We start from the raw sequence: 24,751 nt of genomic DNA on the forward strand, positions 1-24,751 counted from the left end.
ACATTAAGCTAGCCTTACACGATACGAGTTTTTAAAAACCGCACACCGCAAAACAATTCTTTGGTTGTAATTTGAGATCAGTGGTTTAGAAAACATAACGTCATGTGATTTAGTGGCGATCAAAAGATGGTGGCCACCGACGAAGTTCTTTCAGTGCGAGAAATTTCTGATTCGCGAGTTTGTCAGAGGATGACATACATGTCAACCTTTGGTCAATCAAACCTGTATAACCAACCTCCAAAATCCGTATTTCCCTTATAAAATCCGTATAAGATGCAAATTAAAATAATTTACCTAAAATTTGAATGATAATTAACAATGATATATCCCAGTTACTTTTTATTCAATATTAATAACAATAAACCTTCAGAATGAATACAAAGCTCCAATGTTTGACAAAAACACAAAGTGTTATCAGCGTAGTTACGAAGGAAATACTTCGTTGTTTGGAGACAGGTTTCACCGAGCGGCTATTTTGCGCGAGACTTCATATTAGCCACAAAGTCAGGAAAATCTGTTCGTAAAATTACGTTATAATGACCAAATACAATGAAAAGTATTTTTCCAGTCTCGCCTGTGAAAGGTAATCCCATGTGATCTCGTTTGGACGGTAAACCTGTTGGTACAGTTAAACGCAGCACATGAATGAGGCATCTTTATTCTCGGCTACTGTCTAGACGCTATACCAGAGACGGCTGAAGAATCTCCACTTTGCCACATCCAATATGGCGGCGAGGATGACGTATGATTCTACGCAGAAGGCGGCGTCTATGTTTATATGTCTATGACTTCACGGTTGGCGGGATTCTCGCAATGCGGTGTGCGCATGATCAAAAGTAGAACGAAGTCTTGCTACCACAAGATAACGCGCGATTTCATAAGACTCTTTACTGGCTGTCTGTGGTGTACAGTACGTTTGTAAATGTTATGCGCTCTTTTATCATCGTGGGAATTGATTATAGCTCTAAATAAATATTGAAGTTTTTTTAAAGAATCCGTATAACTTTATTTATACGCCCGTAAACTACGTTTATTGAATCAAATCCGTATAAAATACAGACATTCCGTATAGGTTGACATGTATGGGATGAATATGTGAGTGGCGATGACAAGAAACAACACATGCTAACAAACAGGGGGAAAAAAATCTTCGCATCACTTCAGGCTCACTGCGTGTTTACGTGAGCGCAGTGGAAATCGTATGAGAGTCAATTTCCAGATTGTGCTGTTCGACGACGTGAGCCGAGCATCGCTAGGAAGCCATTTTCTTTTAACCGCAGGTCCATCGTTAGCGGACCCTCATCGTATAATCTGACATGGAGACACACCACCAATCACAGAGAATCCGGCCAGACTGGATCGCGATCGATCGTAAAGTGTACAGTGTGACTCGGGATAATCTTTAAGAGAGCGTTAAAAAGGTTTGCGGCTGAGGGAGTGTGTGAGAGTTTCATTCCTGTACAGGTTATTTTAACACGAGCTGAAAATAGCAGAAGGATTGATGTTGAAGACGCTGCGGCTGTGACTGCAGCTGTGAAAAGCTGTAACTTGCTGATGTCACTGCTGCATTCAGCCCCACTCTCCCTCTGGAGGACATCTGCAGAAGCCACTGCAGTGACCTGATCACACTGCGCCCCCTACAGGCAAACTGGAGAACTACAGACACTACACAGCAGCAGGGGACAGTATGTACACACACACACACACACTGCTGCTAGCAAGATTCTCTTTCTTCCTTATTATGTAACAAGAAGAGCAAAAGGGGGGAAACTGTGCATAATATAATCACACAAGAACACACACACACACACACACACACACACACACACACACACACGCGTTAAAAATAGAGAGAAAAAATAGCAGCTTCATGTCTGAGTGAGAATGTCAGAGGTGGTGTGAAGTTCTGGCGTCTTTCTCTCTTTTTTTTGTTCTCTCTCCATCAACTCAAAAGTCTGTTTAAAAAAAAAAACACTCTTTCTGGATTGACTTTTACATCCCTGACCTTCCATTGTCCCTCTGGATAAAATAAAAATATCTAAAAATACAATAATTAGTGAAAAAAAATTAAAGAAGACTGAAAAAAACAAAAAATAAAACAAAATGCAGATTTTATTTAAAATCCGAGAATAAAGTAGATAAGACAGAATTGCCATGAATAAATATTAATTAATATAAATGAAACATTTTTATATTAATATTTTTAAATTTTTGATATTTATATAAAATATATTAACAACATTTATTATATAATAAATGTATTTATATTATTAAAATTTTTGTCTCCACATTAGGGGCGGCACGGTGGTGTAGTGGTTAGCGCTGTCGCCTCACAGCAAGAAGGTCCTGGGTTCGAGCCCCGTGGCCGGCGAGGGCCTTTCTGTGTGGAGTTTGCATGTTCTCCCCGTGTCCGCGTGGGTTTCCTCCGGGTGCTCCGGTTTCCCCCACAGTCCAAAGACATGCAGGTTAGGTTAACTGGTGACTCTAAATTGAGTGTAGGTGTGAATGTGAGTGTGAATGGTTGTCTGTGTCTATGTGTCAGCCCTGTGATGACCTGGCGACTTGTCCAGGGTGAACCCCGCCTTTCGCCCGTAGTCAGCTGGGATAGGCTCCAGCTCACCTGTGACCCTGTAGAACAGGATAAAGCGGCTAGAGATAATGAGATGAGATGAGATCTCCACATTAGCCCTATGCTAACAGGGCGATGGCAATCATTTAGAACCAACTTTGTGATTTTTAGGACTGAATTTTACATTTATAGCAAACATTAGGCACAAAAATAAAAAATATATAAGAAAAAACACACATATATGAATAACTATATGATTATATAGTATATACAGTTGACTTATAAAAAGTAATTATTATAATTAGACAGACAAACAAAAATAAGTTTTAAAACAATTGTTTGCAATAAAAGATACTAAACAAGGTCTAAAAAATAAAATATTTTATTTGCATTCGATTCCAGTTCAGAAGAACATGCCAGGGGAACATTAGAGCTGAGGAGCTCCATAAACACCTTCACATCACCTTCAGCTCCGGGTTTCGTTTCTGTGGCCCCCCAGTGTGACTCCTGCTGCTCTTAAATACTCATTAGTGCTGGGCGAGGCAATGAAACGGCATCATTATGAATAAATTAAAGATTTATAAGTGCAGCAGTTTTCATTTACATTATTACTCACACTGCGAAGTCACAGATTTGACATTTAAATATTTTTCTTGAGTGATGATTTTATATCCTTCCTTAATTATTGTTAAATACGAAATTATTTTGTTGGCAAAATCTCAGGAAGAATTAGTGTGTTATTTCATGCTTGTTGTCAAACAAGTGGGGTTTGTGCACCACTGACAATTCTACACCCACCGGCCACTTTAATAGGAACACCCCTACATCCCCCCTGCTGTTTTCTGCAGTTCTCTAATCAGCCGATCCTCTGGTGTATCAAATCACGCAGATACAAATCAAGAGCTTCAGTTAATGTTCAAACATCAGAATGGGGAAAACTGTGATCTCAATGTGGTGTTGGTGGTTTGAGCCAGATGAGTATGAGGTTTGAGTATTTCAGAAGCTGCTGATCTCCTCCTGGGGTTTTCACACCCAACAGTCTCTAGAGTTTACACAGAATGGTGCAGAAAACAAAAAACACTGAGTGAGTGAGCGACAGTTCTGTGGGTGGAAACAAACGCCTTGTTGATAAGAGAGGGTCAGAGGGAAATGGACAGGAAGGATATAGTAACTCATATCATCACTCTTTACAACCGTGGTGAGCAGAAAAGCATCTCAGCATGCAACAGCAGAACAGAAGAACACATTGGGTTCCACTCCTGCAGCCAAGAACAGGGAACTTAGAACCAACACCATGTTCCTATTAAAGGATATGGGACATGGATTTTTTTCTGGGCATAATTATGTATAAAGGACATAAGAAATGCCATCTAAATCACTGCAGGGCGTCAAAAATGTGAAAATCATCACATTATTCAACTTTTTTTATACATCAGCGTAAAACAAGGATTCGTTAATTAGCTAGGTGGTCACGTGACCCGTGACGTCACAAAAACTTTCCAAGGAGCCAGCGCTTGGGAATCTAATGTAAACAGGTTACCGAAATGGACACCATCGACAGTGACATTCCCGATGTTTCACAGAGATGTGAAGTTAGACCCTATCAATTCGAACCGATAGCTGGAAATTCACATGAACATGGATCTTGTCTTTACTCTGACGGGTCAGATGATTCTGAGAGTGAGAGTTCATTCAGCCCTCATGAAACTGAAAGCGGTCGGCTCGATAACACTTCCTGGTAAGTTAAAAACAATTCTGCTCAAAGGCTAATGATCTGTTGAAAGAAGTATTATTTTTGTATCATACATTGAAAGTTCATCATAGATCTAGCTAAAGTCCGTTGCAAGCTAGTTTTTTTTTGCTGATATTTTTCGAGATTGATTGAGATACAATGCTTCCAGAGTCCGAGATGAAAACATTCAAAATGGCGAAACGAGTCAGAATTATGATAATCAATAATTGATACACCCAAAATTATAATACTAATCCTTACCTCGGCTTTCAGTCGCTTAGCGCAGAGGTCTTCAACGGGGGGGTTGCGAAATCGCACCGGATCACTCGTATCAACAAATATTCCTGCCCTGTCCCCTGGCCTCCGTGCAGGGATGCAAACAGCGCGCCTTTCGGCGGATGCCGCCTTTTTCACGGCTGAATCGCGCAGATCCGATTTAAAAAAAAAATAGCGATGTTGGTTCATGGAGCATGAGGCATGAAGTGTAAGGATGAGAGAGAGGCGGTTTGGGTCGGGAAGCTGCGCGCATTTGTGCAGCCTGGCGCAGGTGTGCGCGGCTTCCCGATTTGAACTGTTTTTTTTCTCATCCTTATGCTTCCTGTTTCATGAATTAATATCGCTCAGTACCTGAGTATTAATGTTGAAAGAATCCTCAGTGAAATGGTCCGAATACAGTTTGTGGGAAACAGTAGGTGCAAAGTTTTTTTCAACAGGTGTTCTGTAAAGTTGTCCTACCAAGCCTACTGCGCATGCGCGAAGCCTACTGCGCATGCGCAGGTGAGCCCACACTTTCCTCAGCTTCGGGTCCTTGGGGAATGCAAAAAAACTTACTCCAGGGCATTTCCCATTGGAATTATTGCAACCATAAGCAGCACAATACACCATGATGTCCAATGTACGTTAAAGACTATAAAAACAATTTTCTTGTCATCCACTTCTCCATTCATCTACCCGCTTGTGCTGTGCCCGAAAGTTTTTGTTACGTATGATCACGTGACAGCGGCTCTTCCGGTTGCAAAAAATGCATATCGGAAGTCGAGCAGAAATGCCATATAATCATCACGAATATAACGATTTTGCTGAATTTAATAGATGATTTTGTATTTGTTGATGCAATTAATTCATATTTTTAATGGAAAGAAACTGATATAGCGTGCATTTATGTTTCATGTCCCATATCCTTTAAAGTGGCCGGAGAGTGTATGAATGATTCACCAGTAAACAAAAACAATTTATATTTTTGCACAAGAGAATAAGTTATTTTTTCGAATCCCTATAAAAATTTAGTAAACTTTACAGCACCTGTGTGTACGGTGTTAATAATTCTTAAAACATGCAGCACTTCATTCATCAACTCCTTTCACATTTCCTTGCTTTCTAAAATGGAAAAATAAGGAAACAGGATGCACATTCCAGGGAAAATTCCCAAAACTCCTGATTCTCCGAGATGCGGCAATGTTCAGACGATCCACATTCAGGACGTACGCAGGCTGGAACAGTTCCACATGCACATGGAGGATCAAACGAGTGCTTTATGGACGATTTTAAGAGGAAGACGGAGGAGTTGTGGGCTGGCCCGAGGTTCTGCTTTTCTCTCCGTTATCTGGACGGACTGCTGCTCCCAGAGGACGGACAACAGAACCGATGAAGATCGTTATCTTCCCTGGCAGAAAAGCAGAACACATATAGTACACAAACACACAAAATGGCTGCTGGAAGGAATTTGGGACATGATCCACATTCAGAGGATAAAATCTCTAGTTTCATGATGTGATGATTAAGCAGCCAGAGTGTGAAGAAGAGAGCATGATGCATGATGAAGCAAACAGGAAGTGTGTACAATGTGATGTGTGTTTGAAGTGTGACCACACTGCATCTGACGCTCCATGAGAATTCTCTAGCGTTCTCGCTGCTCTTTTATGAAATGCCATGTTCGAACACAGAATGTTCCTGATAACAAGAGAAGGGTAACACTCAGAATGATGCTACCACCACCACCATGCTTCACAGGGGAGATGGTGTTCTCAGGGTGCTGGGTTTCTCCTAAATGGAGCACTTTATTCCATTGTTAAAAAGTTAAAGTTTGGTTTCATCTGACCAGAAAACACTTTTCTACACTTGTTGGATTTCATACAGATTGCTGCTCTTTCATTAAGTCCAGTTTGTGGAGCGTCCAGGCTGCGTTTTTCCCGTGAACAGCATCTCCAGATCTGAGGATCTCCAGTTCCTTCAGAGTTTCCTTTGAACTGTTAGTTGTTTATCAGAATAATCATCTCTTTACTCACTCAGTGATATTTAGTGAACAGTCTCCTATCATCACATCTGGGATAATTTTTACTTTATTTATTTATTTATTTATTTATTTCCTGATTGATGCTTTTAAGGAACTCTGGGTTCTTCCAGGAACAGGCGTATTTATATTGAGACTTTTCACATGAGATCCTTTCATTACCTACTGTCCATGTCAACTCCTTTCAACTAATCATGAGACTTTTATTTGTAAACTATGTATATTCATGACGTATAATCAGATTAACTCTGCTTCAGTTCCAGATTGTAACGCTACACAAAGTGGAACAACTCAGATGGGGGTAAATACTTATGCACGGCAGTGTACGAGTTTCTGATTTTCTAGTTTTTCCCTAAAGGAAGACGAACATGAAAGAAGTGTATAATAAATCAGCACTTTATTCTCTCAAGGGGAAATGAAAGTGTTAGAATGAAGTTTAATTCAGTTCGTTACAAAAAAATAAAATGAAAATGGAAGAAGCAGCGTCGTGATTCACCCGTTCTTTCTGTTTAAACAGGAAACACACATGCATCTTAACAGGAAGTGAGTAAGCATATGAAGCTGTGATCCAAAGGAGATGGTACTTTTTTTAAAATGTCATTTTAGGTGACGCACCAATGTAAAAACAAACTGGAATATTAACATCAATTAGCGTGATTTAACTTGTCCCAGAAACCTGAAATGCTAATGTGGCTAATAATGAAGGCATGCCTGAGAGTATGTGATCATGCTAACTAGTCATGGTTAACATGCACTCGTTTTACTACATGTTTAACTACATCACCATTTGTACTAGATGCTTGCTCGGCTGATTTAAGCGATGCGAGGTTGCGATTTAGCGATGAATCTGGTTAGGCTAAGTGCTGGGACTAGCATGACGTTTTGGGACTAGCATGACGCTTACCTGCACTCTTTGAGAGGCGCAGGCACGGCTAGCTGCTTATTGTACAACGGAGCCGGACAGCAATACTGGTGCAAAGTATCTACAGACCTACGACACAAGGAGAAACATACAGTCAGAATGTCAACGAGAACGTCAGCGAGAACGTCCGCCATTATTTATCTACACGGAAAAATCTGGAGAGTGCAGCTAGCATCACATTCGCTACGTGTGGAGGGAGCTGACTGATGATCAAATGCTTTCTAAACAACAACAAAAAGAATTTTGTTCTGGGTCGGACTCATTTATTAAAAAAGATACAAGAAGCACTAAATAAATATCAGATCAGTGATTTTAATTTTTTAAATTAAGTTATGGTGCAACTTTGTGAAACGACATTTCTCCTTGAGGTCATAGGTCTTTACAATGAGTCTGTTTTATTACACACACACACACACACACACACACACACACACACACACACACACACACACACGGGCCCTAGATAGGTGACATATGCCCCTTTTCCACCAAAGCAGTTCCAGGGCTGGTTCGGGGCCAGTGCTTAGTTTGGAACCGGGTTTTCTGTTTCCACTGACAAAGAACTGGCTCTGGGGCCAGAAAAACCGGTTCCAGGCTAGCACCAACTCTCTGCTGGGCCAGAGGAAAGAACCGCTTACGTCAGCGGGGGGGCGGAGTTGTTAAGACCAACAACAATAACAAGACCGTGAAAGATCGCCATTTTTAAGCAACGAGAAGCAGCAGCTGTACAAATGCGAAGTCAGCCATTATTATTATTATTATTATTGTTGCTGCTGCTTCTTCTGTGTTGTTTTTGCTTCAATATTCACGCAAAGGTTTATGCAAACATAGCGACGTAACTGACGTATACAGCGACGTAACTGACGTGTCTTCTCTTAGCACCGCGAGCTATGGAAAAGCAAACTGGTTCTCAGCTGGCTCGCAAGTTGAATGAGTTGTGAACCAGCACCAGCACCAGCCCCGAACCAGCCCTGGAACTGATTTGGTGGAAAAGGGGTAATAGTGTGCACTTCTGAAGTCACCACTACAGCAGAGCATAAGTAAGTGCCCCCTTATAGTATTGCATTAAATTTGGATGAGTTTAAATCTCATTTTCCTTCAAGATACTTTACAGAACCTGAGGTATTTAAGTTTCTGGATTAAACACTGCTAGCAAGTCCATCCAGTCCAACCTGCTCACGCTCTTCTTCACGTCTCTTCTGCACTCATCATTATGAATTATAAACGTTTTTAACTATGGTGTTTCCTTGTATATGCAAAAACAAATTTTGAACACTTTCAAAGGGTGTTGAACACGTCCCCAGCATCAATTAGGCAAATTATTTAAAAAATAAGAGAAGAAAAAAAATTGCTATAATGTGGCTGAACAGATTTTATCCTAACTCAAGTTAAGTCGTGAAAACTGTCTGGCTAACTATACAATACTGATACATACACAAGTTAACTTTTAAGCCATGAAATATTCGTAAATGTATTTGTGCCATATGACTACAACCCTGATTCCAAAAAAGTTGGGACAAAGTACAAATTGTAAATAAAAACGGAATGCAATAATTTACAAATCTCAAAAACTGATATTGTATTCACAATAGAACATAGACAACATATCAAATGTCGAAAGTGAGACATTTTGAAATTTCATGCCAAATATTGGCTCATTTGAAATTTCATGACAGCAACACATCTCAAAAAAGTTGGGACGGGGCAATAAGAGGCTGGAAAAGTTAAAGGTACAAAAAAGGAACAGCTGGAGGACCAAATTGCAACTCATTAGGTCAATTGGCAATAGGTCATTAACATGACTGGGTATAAAAAGAGCATCTTGGAGTGGCAGCGGCTCTCAGAAGTAAAAATGGGAAGAGGATCACCAATCCCCCTAATTCTGCGCCGACAAATAGTGGAGCAATATGAGAAAGGAGTTCGACAGTGTAAAATTGCAAAGAGTTTGAACATATCATCATCTACAGTGCATAATATCATCAAAAGATTCAGAGAATCTGGAAGAATCTCTGTGCGTAAGGGTCAAGGCCGGAAAACCATACTGGGTGCCCGTGATCTTTGGGCCCTTAGACGGCACTGCATCACATACAGGCATGCTTCTGTATTGGAAATCACAAAATGGGCTCAGGAATATTTCCAGAGAACATTATCTGTGAACACAATTCACCGTGCCATCCGCCGTTGCCAACTAAATCTCTATAGTTCAAAGAAGAAGCCGTATCTAAACACGATCCAGAAGCGCAGACGTCTTCTCTGGGCCAAGGCTCATTTAAAATGGACTGTGGCAAAGTGGAAAACTGTTCTGTGGTCAGACGAATCAAAATTTGAAGTTCTTTATGGAAATCAGGGACGCCGTGTCATTCGGACTAAAGAGGAGAAGGACGACCCGAGTTGTTATCAGCGCTCAGTTCAGAAGCCTGCATCTCTGATGGTATGGGGTTGCATTAGTGCGTGTGGCATGGGCAGCTTACACATCTGGAAAGACACCATCAATGCTGAAAGGTATATCCAGGTTCTAGAGCAACATATGCTCCCATCCAGACGACGTCTCTTTCAGGGAAGACCTTGCATTTTCCAACATGACAATGCCAAACCACATACTGCATCAATTACAGCATCATGGCTGCGTAGAAGAAGGGTCCGGGTACTGAACTGGCCAGCCTGCAGTCCAGATCTTTCACCCATAGAAAACATTTGGCGCATCATAAAACGGAAGATACGACAAAAAAGACCTAAGACAGTTGAGCAACTAGAATCCTACATTAGACAAGAATGGGTTAACATTCCTATCCCTAAACTTGAGCAGCTTGTCTCCTCAGTCCCCAGACGTTTACAGACTGTTGTAAAGAGAAAAGGGGATGTCTCACAGTGGGAAACATGGCCTTGACCCAACTTTTTTGAGATGTGTTGCTGTCATGAAATTTAAAATCACCTCATTTTTCTCTTTAAATGATACATTTTCTCAGTTTAAACATTTGATATGTCATCTATGTTCTATTCTGAATAAAATATGGAATTTTGAAACTTCCACATCATTGCATTCCGTTTTTATTTACAATTTGTACTTTGTCCCAACTTTTTTGGAATCGGGGTTGTACATGAATATGAAACTTTATTCACACACACACACACACACACACACACACACACACACACACACACTATTAATAATATGAGAAATAAATTTGCTAAAAGGCTTAGTACAATTATATATAATAGAAAAAAATTGCAAACAATAGTTATTACAGTTATTGGTGTAAGGTGTGTGTGGCTGTTGAAATGATAAAACCTTTCATGTCAACAGCCACCTGTGTCATTTTATAATTTTTATTTTTTTAGAACAAGAGAACTGTACAAATATACATTGCGATGAAATACATTAAACTTATTTACACACAACTCTATGCATACTTACACTAACACACACTGAGCCTATAACTTATACCAGAATTTTTAGGGTATAAAAAAAGAAATGCTTATTGTTGACTTAAATCAAGGCGGCCTTGCGATTTCATAAAATCGGTGAAATTTAGTTGCGTCTGAAATGTGGTGATTGTGATATCTGTTTATTTCTGTAATATCTCACAAAATATCAGGCCATTCTGTGGCTGGGAAGTTATTTAATTTGAGGGGATTAAAGCAAATAATGTGCATGAAATCGCTCGCTTAGCGCAGTCAAGCAGACAGAGGAAGTCCGTGTGCACATGCGCAGGTTTACCTTCTTCTTCTTTTGGGTTTTACAGCAGCTGGCATCCACAGTGTTGCATTACTGCCATCTACAGGTTTCCCTTTGAGCGTGCACTGACAGTTCCATCATTCTGTCGCTAAACGAACAGCTGATCACACCGAGGTGCTCGCTGAGCGCCAATATTTATTAGTTTGGTCCTGCGTTTCCTTTCCTTCATATATAACATAACACCTTTTCTTCTCGCTTAGTCAGTCTTCCACGTTTCATTCGCACACTCACGTCCTCCATTTTTTTCTCCTGTTTCAAATTTGTATCCCACAATGCCTTGCGTGAACGGGGAAAGCCCACCATGTGATGCATGACGTAGTATCTTGAATTGGGTCATGGGGAAGCAGGAAAAAATAGCGGAGAATTTACGGCCACGTGGCACAAAATTCATCAATTGTTTTTTTTTAAAAAAACACTAATAAAATTGGAAGTCTGTGATTCTAATTCAGTAGCTTTTGGTCACTAAACAAAAATAACTGGGTGTCGAGAAAATTCTTTTTATGACCTGCACTTAAAATCTGAAAGGCAGTACAGCTTTAAAATATGATTTTAAAGCAGATTTAAATAATGGAAGAGATCCTAAGTTTTTGATTCTTGTGGGAATTCCTTGCTTCCCAGAGTTTGGAGACGGAAAACTAAAAGGAAAATTTACCACAATTTGTCTTGGCAGGTGGATGAACAGTATTCCCGTTAGTTGAAAACCTGGTGTTATAAGAATGTTGTTCGTTAGCCATCCTGAGCAGATTTCTAAATGTTTTAGGAACTAGCGAGTTATTATTTACAATTTTATATGCTAGGACAGTTGTATTCAACTTGAAAATATTCTGAAAAGTTAAGATTCCAAGGATATTATATAAAGGAGCAGCATGTTCCCTTGCACTAGCAAAGGAAATATTTCTAATCCATCAACATAAATACATCAACAAAAACTTTAACTTGCATTTAAACGTAACGTAAATATAAACCACCAATACGGCAGCTTCACAGAACATCGATACAACAAAACACTCCGTCCTGGACATTTAACACCCAAGCAAAACACTTTTGCACTTATTAAAATCCCTGAATGATTCCTGCACGAAGCCACTGCAGGACCTGTTATTATTCTTAGCATGTAGTGACAACACCACCAACGCCAACGCGCTTTATAGAGTTTAAAACAGTGGAGAATCTTCTCCTGCGCTGTGTGGTGAAGCCGACGAGGCCTTTAACCCTGAATCTGGTGCTTACAGTCACCTTGTGACGGTCACATGATATTCCAGCCCGAGTATCCGAGCCTCTGTTAAACACTCGCATGTCTGTTTTTAGACACAAAGCTGTTCAGCAGAAAACAGATGGCTGGGTGTTCTCATGTGTTATGCAACAGGAGGTGTAAAGACAGAAAATAAAGGTATTAATAGAAAGAAGCCGGAGTCTGCAGTAAAGACACGCTCAATATGGATTCTTAGATGAGTAAAGAAAGACAGATTTTATTCGAAAACTTGAGTTTTGATGTTGCAGAGGTTAAAAACAGAAGGGGGAAAAAAAGCTAATTTTCAGATGTGAAAGAAAATTTCACACCTGCCGTCTCTCGTTCTTTCTCCATCAGCTCAAAGAGAGAAAAACACAAACGCCTCATGACCTTCAGCTCTCTGAGCTCTCCATCCTCCGTTCACGTCTCTCTAAAGCAGCACTGGAACGCTCCTCCAACATCCTCACACCCATTAGTCTGGGTACTGAGTCGGAATCACAGCTCAAATGATTCTTTTGGTTCATTTCCTTTATTTTTATTTGGTGTTGTTTAATTTCACGCTGTATGTAGTTCAAGCGATTAAACATTGTCTGAGGAACATGTCGGGATTAAAATGTCTTTGTGAAACTCCTTCATTCACAGGTCATAAAAATGCAAACAAATCTTTACCAAGTGTGTGAAGAAATCAGGAAAATTTCCCTCAAGAATGGAGAACACGTAATTTTCTCTAATTTTTGTTTTGTCAGAAAGAATCTCCAGAACACATGGTGTTTCTACAGAGCCACAGCTCTGTGTTCGGCTCAATTTAACTAAATACTGTATACACACACACACACACACACACACCAAAAAACTCCTGTCACCAAAACCACACAGCATGTCAGATTCACTTCCTGCAGATGATTTGATTGAGTCGAATCACTTCCTTACTGCTCGAGTTGACTCGGACGCCTCGCTCAGACCAGACAGTGAGCTCCAGAGTGTGTTCTTACCGGCCTGGAGAACCACACTGAAGGAAACACACCCGAGTTCTTTTTTTTTTTTTTATAAGATATTTTTTGGGCTTTTTTCACCTTTATTGGATAGGACAGTGTAGAGACAGGAAAACGAGTGGGAGAGACGGGGAGGGATCGGGAAATGACCTCGGGTCGGAGTCGAACCTGGGTCCCCGGATTTATGGTATGGCGCCTTATCCACCTGAGCCACGACGCCCCCACACCCGAGTTCTGATCAAACAGATTTAATGCACATGTTGCGTTTATTGTAGAGTTGGGGCCGTTGTGAAAACACACTTGCTCTGAGATCGGACTCATCAGTGCAGTAAAGACCTGAAGGGATTCCACACTTACCTCCATCCAGACAGAAGGTTCCTCAGGGCTCGGTTTTAGGACCCTCACCCTTTTTATATTACACATTTAATAAGCGTATACCTTCATCCTTATTCACGTTTCAGTATAATAAAGATGGAAATGTGACCTTGACTGTAACTGACCACCTGTTTAACCAGCGAGTTGCACCGCTGGGGCATTTATTTGGTTTTATCCCGGATCATTGACTGTTAAGTGTTCAATGAGTCAGTAAAAACAAATCCACTGAATCAACCATGATTCAGTCTCTGTTAAACCTGATTATTATAGCAATATCATGATAAAATACCTGATGAGACACTTTCCTAAAACATGAACAACATCACTGCTGCTTTTACGATGTTCCTCCAAATCCACTCGTACCTCTGACCGACAGCACCACAATTACAGATCATTTCTTTATTGTATAAAACAAATAATCAAACAAAAACAAACAAAAACACACTCCTCGAGTGAGTTCTAGGAAATGTTTGGATTTTTATAATTCATTTTATTTAAGACATTTTTTTAATTACTTCCATATTCAGAAGCTACAATTTCTGAAGGAACCACTGCTTTAATAAATAAATACAAACTAAAAATAACTTGTGAAAATAGAAAATGATCAAGAATTTTCTGCTTTTATGAAGCTTTTTTTTTTTTAAAGAGAGTGAGAAAGTGGTGCTCATGTGATAACATTACAGCTTGTCTTTCTTTCAGGAAACAAAATCTCAAATACAAAATTATCATTCTGATTTTTTAGTATGTTTGTTTATTTATTTATTTTGCAAAGGTCCCTTTCAGGGCTCCAGAATAACCAATAATTTTATTTATTCTTTTATGTTTATTTAAATTCCTACTTTAAAATAAAATTAATTACTTTTATACACCATCAACTAGAAATAAATTATGCTTTTTGTAAACTTAAATAAAACAATATTTTCTTGTTGGTGATGTTTCTGAGATGTTCCTCAAGGATCAGTTTTAGGACAGATTTGATATCACACTTCTGTTCTCTCTGTTATACTGTTTATCCATTTCTGTTTAATTTATTTGTTATTCTTGTAGAAACCAACATACAACCGAACACCGGCGCACAAACACCCCCCCCCAAAACACCGGCGCACAAACAACCCCCCCCGAACACCACCGCACAAACACCCCTCCAACACCGCCACACAAACCCCCCCAAACACAGACGCACAAACAACCTCCCCGAACACCACCGCACAAATGAACACCAGTGCACAAACACCCCCTAACACCACCGCACAAACCAACATTGGCGCACGAACACCCTCCCCCAACACTACTGCACAAACACCCCCAACACCCCCGCACAAAACACCCCTGCACAAAGACTGCCACCCAAACACCCCTGAACACTGCCGCAAAAATACCTCCGCACACCCCCCGAACACCACAGCACAAACCAACACCGGCGCACGAACACCCTCCCCCAACACCGGCGCACAAACACACGCACCCCCCCAACACCCTCCCTCAACACCACTGCATAAACACAAACACCCCAACACCCCCTCCAACACTGCCACATAAATGCCCCTCCAACTCGGTCGCATAAACACCCTCCCCCAACACCGGCACACAAACACCCTCCCCCAACACCGCTGCAAAAACACCCTCCCCCAGCACTGGTGCACAGACACCCTCCCCCAACACCCCCTCCACACAAACACCCTCTTCCACACCGCCACACAAACACCCCCTGAACACCCACTTCAAAATTGCCGCACAAACACCCTCCCCCAACACCCCCTCCAACACCGCTGCACAAACACCCCCTGAACACCCTCCCCCAACACTGGCACACAAACACCCTCCCCCAACACCTCTGCACAAACACCATCCCCCAACACCTCTGCACAAACACCCTCCCCCAACACCGGCGCACAAACACCCTCCCCCAACACCGGCGCACAAACACCCTCCCCCCAACACCGGCGCACAAACACCCTCCCCCAACACCGCCGCACAAACACCCTCCCCCAACACCGCCGCACAAACACCCTCCCCCAACACCGCCGCACAAACACCCTCCCCAACACCGCTGCACAAACACCCTCCCCAACACCGCAGCACAAACACCCTCCCCCAACACCGCTGCACAAACACCCTCCCCCAACACCGCTGCACAAACACCCTCCCCCAACACCGCCGCACAAACACCCTCCCCCAACACCGCCACACAAACACCCTCTCCCAACACCGCAGCACAAACACCCTCCCCCAACACCGCCGCAAAAACACCCTCCCCAACACCGGTGCACAAACACCCTTCTCCAACAGCGGCGCACAAACACCCTCCCCCAACACCCACTCCAACACCCCCTGAACACCCCCTTCAAAACTGCCACAAAAACACCCCCTCCAACACCGCTGCACAAACACCCCCTGAACACCCTCCCCCAACACCTCTGCACAAACACCCTCCACAACACCCCCTCCCACACTGCCACACAAACACCCCCTGAACATCCCCTTCAAAACTGCCGCACAAACACCACCTCCAACACCGGCACACAAACACCCTCCCCAACACCGCTGCACAAACACCCCCTGAACACCCTCCCTCAACACCGCCGCACAAACACCCTCCCCCAACACCGCCGCACAAACACCCTCCCCCAACACCGCCACACAAACACCCTCCCCCAACACCACCGCACAAACACCCTCCCCCAACACCGCCGCACAAACACCCCCTCCCACACCGGTGCACAAACACCCCCTCCCACACCGGTGCACAAACACCCCCCCCAACACCGGTGCACAAACACCCTCCCCCAACACCGGTGCAAAAACACCCTCCCCCAGCACTGGTGCACAGACACCCTCCCCCAACACCCCCCCCACACAAACACCCTCTTCCACACCGCCACACAAACACCCCCTGAACACCCACTTCAAAATTGCCGCACAAACACCCTCCCCCAACACCCCCTCCAACACCGCTGCACAAACACCCCCTGAACACCCTCCCCCAACACTGGCACACAAACACCCTCCCCCAACACCTCTGCACAAACACCATCCCCCAACACCTCTGCACAAACACCCTCCCCCAACACCGGCGCACAAACACCCTCCCCCAACACCGGCGCACAAACACCCTCCCCCCAACACCGGCGCACAAACACCCTCCCCCCAACACCGGCGCACAAACACCCTCCCCCCAACACCGGCGCACAAACACCCTCCCCCAACACCGCCGCACAAACACCCTCCCCCAACACCGCCGCACAAACACCCTCCCCCAACACCGCCGCACAAACACCCTCCCCCAACACCGCTGCACAAACACCATCCCCCAACACCCCCTTCAGCACCACTGCAAAAACACCCCCTCCAACACGGGCGCACAAATACCCTCCCCAAACACTGGCGCACAAACACCCCCTGAACACCCCCTTCAACACCACTGCACAAACACCCCCTCCAACAACGCCGGACAAACACCCTCCCCCAACACGGGCGGACAAACACCCTCCCCCAACACGGGCGGACAAACACCCTCCCCCAACACGGGCGCACAAACACCCTCCCCCAACACGGGCGCACAAACACCCTCCCCCAACACGGGCGCACAAACACCCTCCCCCAACACCGGTGCACAAACACCCTCCCCCAACACCAGTGCACAAACACCATCCCCCAACACCCCCTTCAGCACCACTGCAAAAACACCCCCTCCAACACGGGCGCACAAACACCCTCCCCAAACATTGGCGCACAAACACCCCCTGAACACCCCCTTCAACACCACTGCACAAACACCCTCCCTCAACACCGCTGCACAAACACCCCCTGAACATCCCCTTCAACACCACTGCACAAACACCCCCTCCAACACGGGCGCACAAACACCCTCCCCCAACACCAGTGCACAAACACCCCCTGAACACCCTCCCCCAACACCTCTGCACAAACACCGTCCCCCAACGTCTCTGCACAAACACCGTCCCCCAACACCGCTGCACAAACACCGTCCCCCAACACCGCTGCACAAACACCCTCCCCAACACCGCTGCACAAACACCCTCCCCAACACCGCTGCACAAACACCCTCCCCCAACACCGCTGCACAAACACCCTCCCCCAACACCGCTGCACAAACACCCTCCCCAACACCGCTGCACAAACACCGTCCCCCAACACCGCTGCACAAACACCGTCCCCCAACACCGCTGCACAAACACCCTCCCCAACACCGCTGCACAAACACCCTCCCCAACACCGCTGCACAAACACCCTCCCCCAACACCGCTGCACAAACACCCTCCCCCAACACCGCTGCACAAACACCCTCCCCAACACCGCTGCACAAACACCCTCCCCCAACACCGCTGCACAAACACCCTCCCCCAACACCGCTGCACAAACACCCTCCCCCAACACCGCTGCACAAACACCCTCCCCCAACACCGCTGCACAAACACCCTCCCCCAACACCGCTGCACAAACACCCTCCCCCAACACCGCTGCACAAACACCCTCCCCCAACACCGCTGCACAAACACCCTCCCCAACACCGCTGCACAAACACCCTCCCCAACACCGCTGCACAAACACCCTCCCCCAACACCGCTGCACAAACACCCTCCCCCAACACCGCTGCACAAACACCCTCCCCCAACACCGCTGCACAAACACCCTCCCCCAACACCGCTGCACAAACACCCTCCCCCAACACCGCTGCACAAACACCCTCCCCCAACACCGCCGCACAAACACCCTCCCCCAACACCGCCGCACAAACACCCCCTGAACATCCCCTTCAAAACTGCCACACAAACACCACCTCCAACACTGGCACACAAACACCCCCTGAACACCCTCCCCCAACACCGCAGCACAAACACCCCCTGAATACCCTCCCCCAACACCGCCGCACAAACACCCTCCCCCAACACTGGTGCACAAACACCCTCCCCCACTACCTGTGCACAAACACCCTATCCAAACACCACTGCACAAACACCCCCGAACACCCTCCCCCAACACCGCTGCACAAACACCCCCGAACACCCTCCCCAACACCGCCGCACAAACACCCTCCCCCAACACCGCCACACAAACACCCTCCCCAACACCGCCGCACAAACACCCTCCCCAATACCCCCTCCAACACCACCGCACAAACACCCCCTCCCACACCGCCGCACAAACACCCTCCCCAACACCACCACACAAACACCCCCTGAACACCCCCTCCCACACCGCCGCACAAACACCCTCCCCCAACACCGTCACACAAACACCTTCCCCCAATACCCCCTCCAAAACCGCCGCACAAACACCCCCTCCCACACCGCCGCACAAACACCCCCTGAACACTCCCTTCAAAACCGCCGCACAAACACCCCTCCAAAACTGGTGCACAAACACCCTCCCCCAACACTGCTGCACAAACACCCTCCCCTAACACCGCCGCACAAACACCCCCTCCCACACCGGTGCACAAACACCCTCCCCCAACACCGGTGCACAAACACCCTCCCCCAACACCAGTGCACAAACACCCTCCCCCAACACCCCCTTCAGCACCACCGCAAAAACACCCCCTACAACACGGGCGCACAAACACCCTCCCCAAACACTGGTGCACAAACACCCCCTGAACACCCCCTTCAACACCACTGCACAAACACCCCCTCCAACACCGGCGCACAAATATCCCCTGAACATCCCCTTCAACACCACTGCACAAACACCCCCTCCAACACTGGTGCACAAACACCCTCCCCCAACACTGCCGCACAAACATCCCTGAACTCCCCCTCCAACACCACCGCACAAACACCCCCTCCAACACCGGTGCACAAACAAACCCTCCCACACCGGTGCACAAACACCCTCCCCCAACACCAGTGCACAAACACCCTACCCCAACACCAGTGCACAAACACCATCCCCCAACACCCCCTTCAGCACCACCGCAAAAACACCCCCTCTAACACGGGCGCACAAACACCCTCCCCAAACACTGGTGCACAAACACCCCCTGAACACCCCCTTCAACACCACTGCACAAACACCCCCTCCAACACAGGCGCACAAACACCCCCTCCAACACGGGCGCACAAACACCCTCCCCAAACACCGGTGCACAAACATCCCCTGAACTCCCCCTCCAACACGGGCGCACAAACACCCTCCCCAAACACCGGCGCACAAACATCCCCTGAACTCCCCCTCCAACACCATCGCAGAAACACCCCCTCCAACACCGGCGCACAAACACCCCCTGAACACCCCCTCCAACACGGGCGCACAAACGCCCTCCCCCAACACCCCCTCCAACACTGTCGCACAAACACCCTCCCCCAACACCGGCGCACAAACACCCTCCCTCAACACCCCCTCCAACACTGTCGCACAAACATCCTCCCCCAACACCGGCGCACAAACACCCTCCCCCAACACGGCGCACAAACACCCTCCCCCAACACCCCCTCCAACACTGCCGCACAAACACCCTCTCCAACACCCTCACCCAACACTGCCGCACAACCCCCCCAACACCGCTACACAAACCAACACCACAACACAAACACCCCTCGCAACACTGCCACAAAAACACCCCCGAACACCGCCGCAAAAACACCACCGAGCAAACAGCCCTCCTGAACACCACCGCAAAAAACAACACTGCCTCAAACCACCCTGAACACCGTCACAAAAAGCAACAGCCCTGCACAAACACCCCCCAACACCGGCAAACATATAAACAGTGTTCTGTCTGTTATAGAAATGGTTTGATTTATTATAGTGTGATGCAGTTGATAAATTGCCCCTCCCCCTCCCCCTCCTGCTCCCCACACACAGCTCACATGGCGGCGTCCCTGTGGAATATTCCTGTTTACAAGCACATGACTGGACTCACACACAACACACAAAGCCCAACAATGAGCATCTGCACAAAATATGTGACTCAGCAGGTCTTTCTCTCTCTCTCTCACACACACACACTCTTATCCCAACAAGGTCATCAGTAATGAGTACTCACATTTTGGAGAGTCGGTACGCCATGACAGGTCGGGATGAAGGTCAGGTCCTCTCACTCTGTGTGTGTGTGTGTGTGTGGGGTGCTAGAGCAGGGACGGGGCAGGAGGAGGATGCCGTGTGGTGCTGTAGTCTGTTGTTTCATTCAGACTCAGCAGCTGTGATGCAACACACACATCACACATCCACAGCGGAACGTACCAACTGTGTGTGTATACGGGGTGGGGGGGGGGGGTGTTACAGAAAACACAAATACAATTCTATATTTTTCATTCTTATGTTAAAAAGTCCAGAAAAAATTCACTTGATTTTAATAGACTGTGTTTAGTTTACAGTTCTTCATTGTGTTTTGCGTCCTGTCATGAGCTCGAGGAAATTTTTATTCGTTTCATTTTATTTCATCTATTTTTATTGAAGAAATGTTTCATTTTCAGAGACTCTGCAAACTTCTTGGAACATTTTATTTATTTACTTGTTCATTTATTTATATTAAAGTTAATTTTGTGCATTTTTACTTCATGATAAATGTTATTTTATTCCCCTTCAATTTTAAATAAATGCATTAATTAAATTTATTTTTACTTACAGTATTTAAAAATATAAAGGGTAAAGAATTTAATAACTTTCAGTTTTATTAAATATATATTCTGTCAGGGCGGCACGGTGGTGTAGTGGTTAGCGCTGTCGCCTCACAGCAAGAGGGTCTGGGTTCGAGCCCCGTGGCCGGCGAGGGCCTTTCTGTGCGGAGTTTGCATGTTCTCCCCGTGTCCGCATGGGTTTCCTCCGGGTGCTCCGGTTTCCCCCACAGTCCAAAGACATGCAGGTTAGGTTAACTGGTGACTCTAAATTGAGCGTAGGTGTGAATGTGAGTGTGAATGGTTGTCTGTGTCTATGTGTCAGCCCTGTGATGACCTGGCGACTTGTCCAGGGTGAACCCCGCCTTTCACCCGTAGTCAGCTGGGATAGGATCCAGCTCGCCTGCGACCCTGTAGAACAGGATAAAGCGGCTACAGATAATGAGATGAGATAATAATAATATGAGTTTGTTTATTTGGCATCCCACTCTATCTCAGCCCCCCCCCGCTCAGAGTGGTACAGTCCGGAGCCTCAGCATTTAACTGGCTCCTTGGTCTCCATGGAAACAAGAGGAGAGGCTCGACCTTCACTGCTCAGAGATGCTGAGTGAGCCAAAAGCAGAGCATCCAAGACATTACACACACGTAAAGGCAGAGCGCCCCCTACTGTTGCTTCGAGCCCATGATGCACTGCGGTGAGGAGAATCATCAGCACGTGCATTTGTGTTCATCATAGAAGAGAGAATTTATCAACGATGTGGACTTTCACACGACTGTTTTTATTTCATCAGTTAAAATTTTTTAAATTTATTTCTCTGAAATCCATTAAACACAGTAAGACTTCTTTTTAACTGCTTAGAAATTCTGAATATTAAATCCAAATATTTAGTGTTCACACATTTACTTTTATTTTATTCTTTTTATTTTTTGCTACACATTTTATTCAAATATTAACACAGTGAAATATTAGTTAACAAAAATTAACCCCACTCTCTCTCTCTCTCTCTCTCTCTCTCTGTGTCCTGAATTCTTTCAGTCAGTGAGAACACATTGATTTAGAAATAAAACACGATAAAAGTAAAATATACTTCAATCAAATAAATATGTAAAAAATGAAAAGCTAGAAAATTAAAATGGATTTCTTGATCATTGTTAAAATTAAAGTTCAGCTCTGCAGTGTTCCGTTTAAACACCACATCAGAACACACCTCACTCGACCGGATTCATTTCAGCATCATGTTAATGACCCAGAGTTTTAGATTTAAAAAAAAAAGTTACTCTGTACTTTTTTTTCACCAAAGATGTAAACACACACGACAATACAATATCAATATCATGATAAATTATGTCACATTAAACTTTGAGATTTCAGGATATCTTCATTTTTAATTATTTTTTTTTATAAATTCTGAAATTCTATACTTTAAAATTGAAAGTGCAAATAATAATAATTTGAACTCGAGTTTGTCGCCCTCTTGTGGTCGCCGGATGAAGCACACCGACTTTACACTGACCTCACTTCCGCATTGAGCTTTCTGCAGGAATCTCAACTTTTATAAACATTCTGTTTAGTTTTAAAGCGGTTGTGACGTCATCACTGGTGTTGGCCTGTAATATAGGGACTGTACCATTATAAAACTGCTGGAGGGAGAGGAGCATAAGGTCATTAAAAACAATTTAAATCCCTTCCAACACAATAAATACCAAATACTAAACTATTATACCGAAACAATTCTCTCTCTCACACACACTTATAAAACTGACCTGTTGTCGGCTTTTGTTCTGCTCTTTATCTGTAGTTTAAACTCAGCGCGGCTCTCGTGTCAGCTGTCCGCCATGTTTGTTTTGGGAAAAACTTCCGGAGTACGGAAGCTGCCCAGGCTCAAACCTGTCTCTCTAAAACTCGCTCCTGAGGGCCGCTGGAACCTTCCAGTGGATTAATGGATCATTAATGGATATTTCAGCCTTCATTAGGTGTTAATCATTTACTTACGGTATTTTTATTTTGTTGACTATATAATTTTTAACCCCACTTCTTATTGTATGCTCTAACTTTTGTTCCCATGTTGATCATGTAACTCCTTTTGGAGCACAATGGAAAGAACTGCTTGCACTTTATTGTGTTATCAATTTATTAATATGTTATTGTATCATTTTTATAAAATGTCATTTTAATAATGAATAAATCAAATCAAATCCTGTGTAAATTGGACACAAAAGCTGTGAGTGTGATTACATTATTGTTTTTTTAACAAGCAATCATGTTATTAGACTTTAATTATTCGTAATGATGATTAATATTAATATTTATGCTAATTTTTAAGCACATGGATAATCACTGATCCCCTCCCTGTAGCCTCAGGAGAAACTGCTGAACCTTGAACTCAGTCCTGGGCTTTGTTTACTGCTGTATTATTGTTACATGGGAAATTATTTTTGCTTCTCATGGTGTATCGTGTAAAAATAAACACAGTGCTTCCACATGCATCGATATAAAACTGTACCAGATTTATTAACACACTACACATTCCAGAATAAAGCACTTTTCCCCACTGAGCCAGAAGGTCATGCAAATCACCCCGACAACATTTCTAAACTCAGTAAATTTAGTTTTAAATACTTAAACTCATGATTTTAAAACACACTTGAAGCTGGTTGTCACTTAAACCCTTTCACGAGCCCTGAGACACATTTTAGTCAAACGTTAAACAAATGCTTACTTTGTCATGGAGATGAACCCATTTTTAATGAAATCACACCTGTCTTTTTTAACAGCACTGAAATCTGATTGTGTGTGAAACATGAAAATCATCTGATTTATTCGTTTAACCAACAGCTTCCTCTGCTGTTCCTTCATTTTATTCGTTCTGTCCAAATTGTGATTTTAGCCTCAAAAATGATTTTTCTTAGACAGCACCAACGTCACAAGTTATAACCTGAGTGTGTTATGATGCAACATAGGGGGCGGAGTTTCAGAAGTCAGAATCAGTTTGTGTAATCAGATATAACTGTGTTACTGTATCTGTGTGTGTGTGTGGTGCATTAACAGCATAAAGACGGCATTGATCCAGACTGGAAAGAGTCCAAAGTACTGACGGGAAAATCTTTTAACACTCTGTGTGTGTGTGTGTGTGTGTGTCCACTCAGCACACAGGACAGATAAATAACATCTAATCTGATTCCTTTTGTTGAAATGTGATTTGAAGTCTAATGAAATTTTCCTCATTCCATTCATCACGGTGTCGTTCATGAATGAGTCGACTCCTTGAATCGGTTATTTGATTCTGTTCTGTGAGTCGGATCTTTGAACCGACTCTGAGTTGT

General features: G+C 44.4%; 1 protein-coding gene across 1 annotated transcript in view; it reads right to left on the bottom strand.

Annotated features, from left to right (window-relative positions):
* Nucleotides 1–2,935: 2,935 nt before the first annotated feature.
* Nucleotides 2,936–24,751, bottom strand: part of LOC132897213 (uncharacterized) — a 71,457-nt gene continuing 49,641 nt past the window's right edge. The window contains exons 4-5 of the mRNA XM_060938686.1: nt 7,496–7,582; nt 2,936–5,964 (exon numbers count right to left, since the gene is read on the bottom strand). Of these exons, the coding sequence (XP_060794669.1) occupies nt 5,901–5,964; nt 7,496–7,582 (151 nt within the window). The 3' untranslated portion in view covers nt 2,936–5,900. The remainder of the gene's footprint in view (nt 5,965–7,495; nt 7,583–24,751) is intronic.

This window comes from Neoarius graeffei, chromosome 13 (assembly GCF_027579695.1).
Source record: "Neoarius graeffei isolate fNeoGra1 chromosome 13, fNeoGra1.pri, whole genome shotgun sequence".
Taxonomy (NCBI): domain Eukaryota; kingdom Metazoa; phylum Chordata; class Actinopteri; order Siluriformes; family Ariidae; genus Neoarius; species Neoarius graeffei.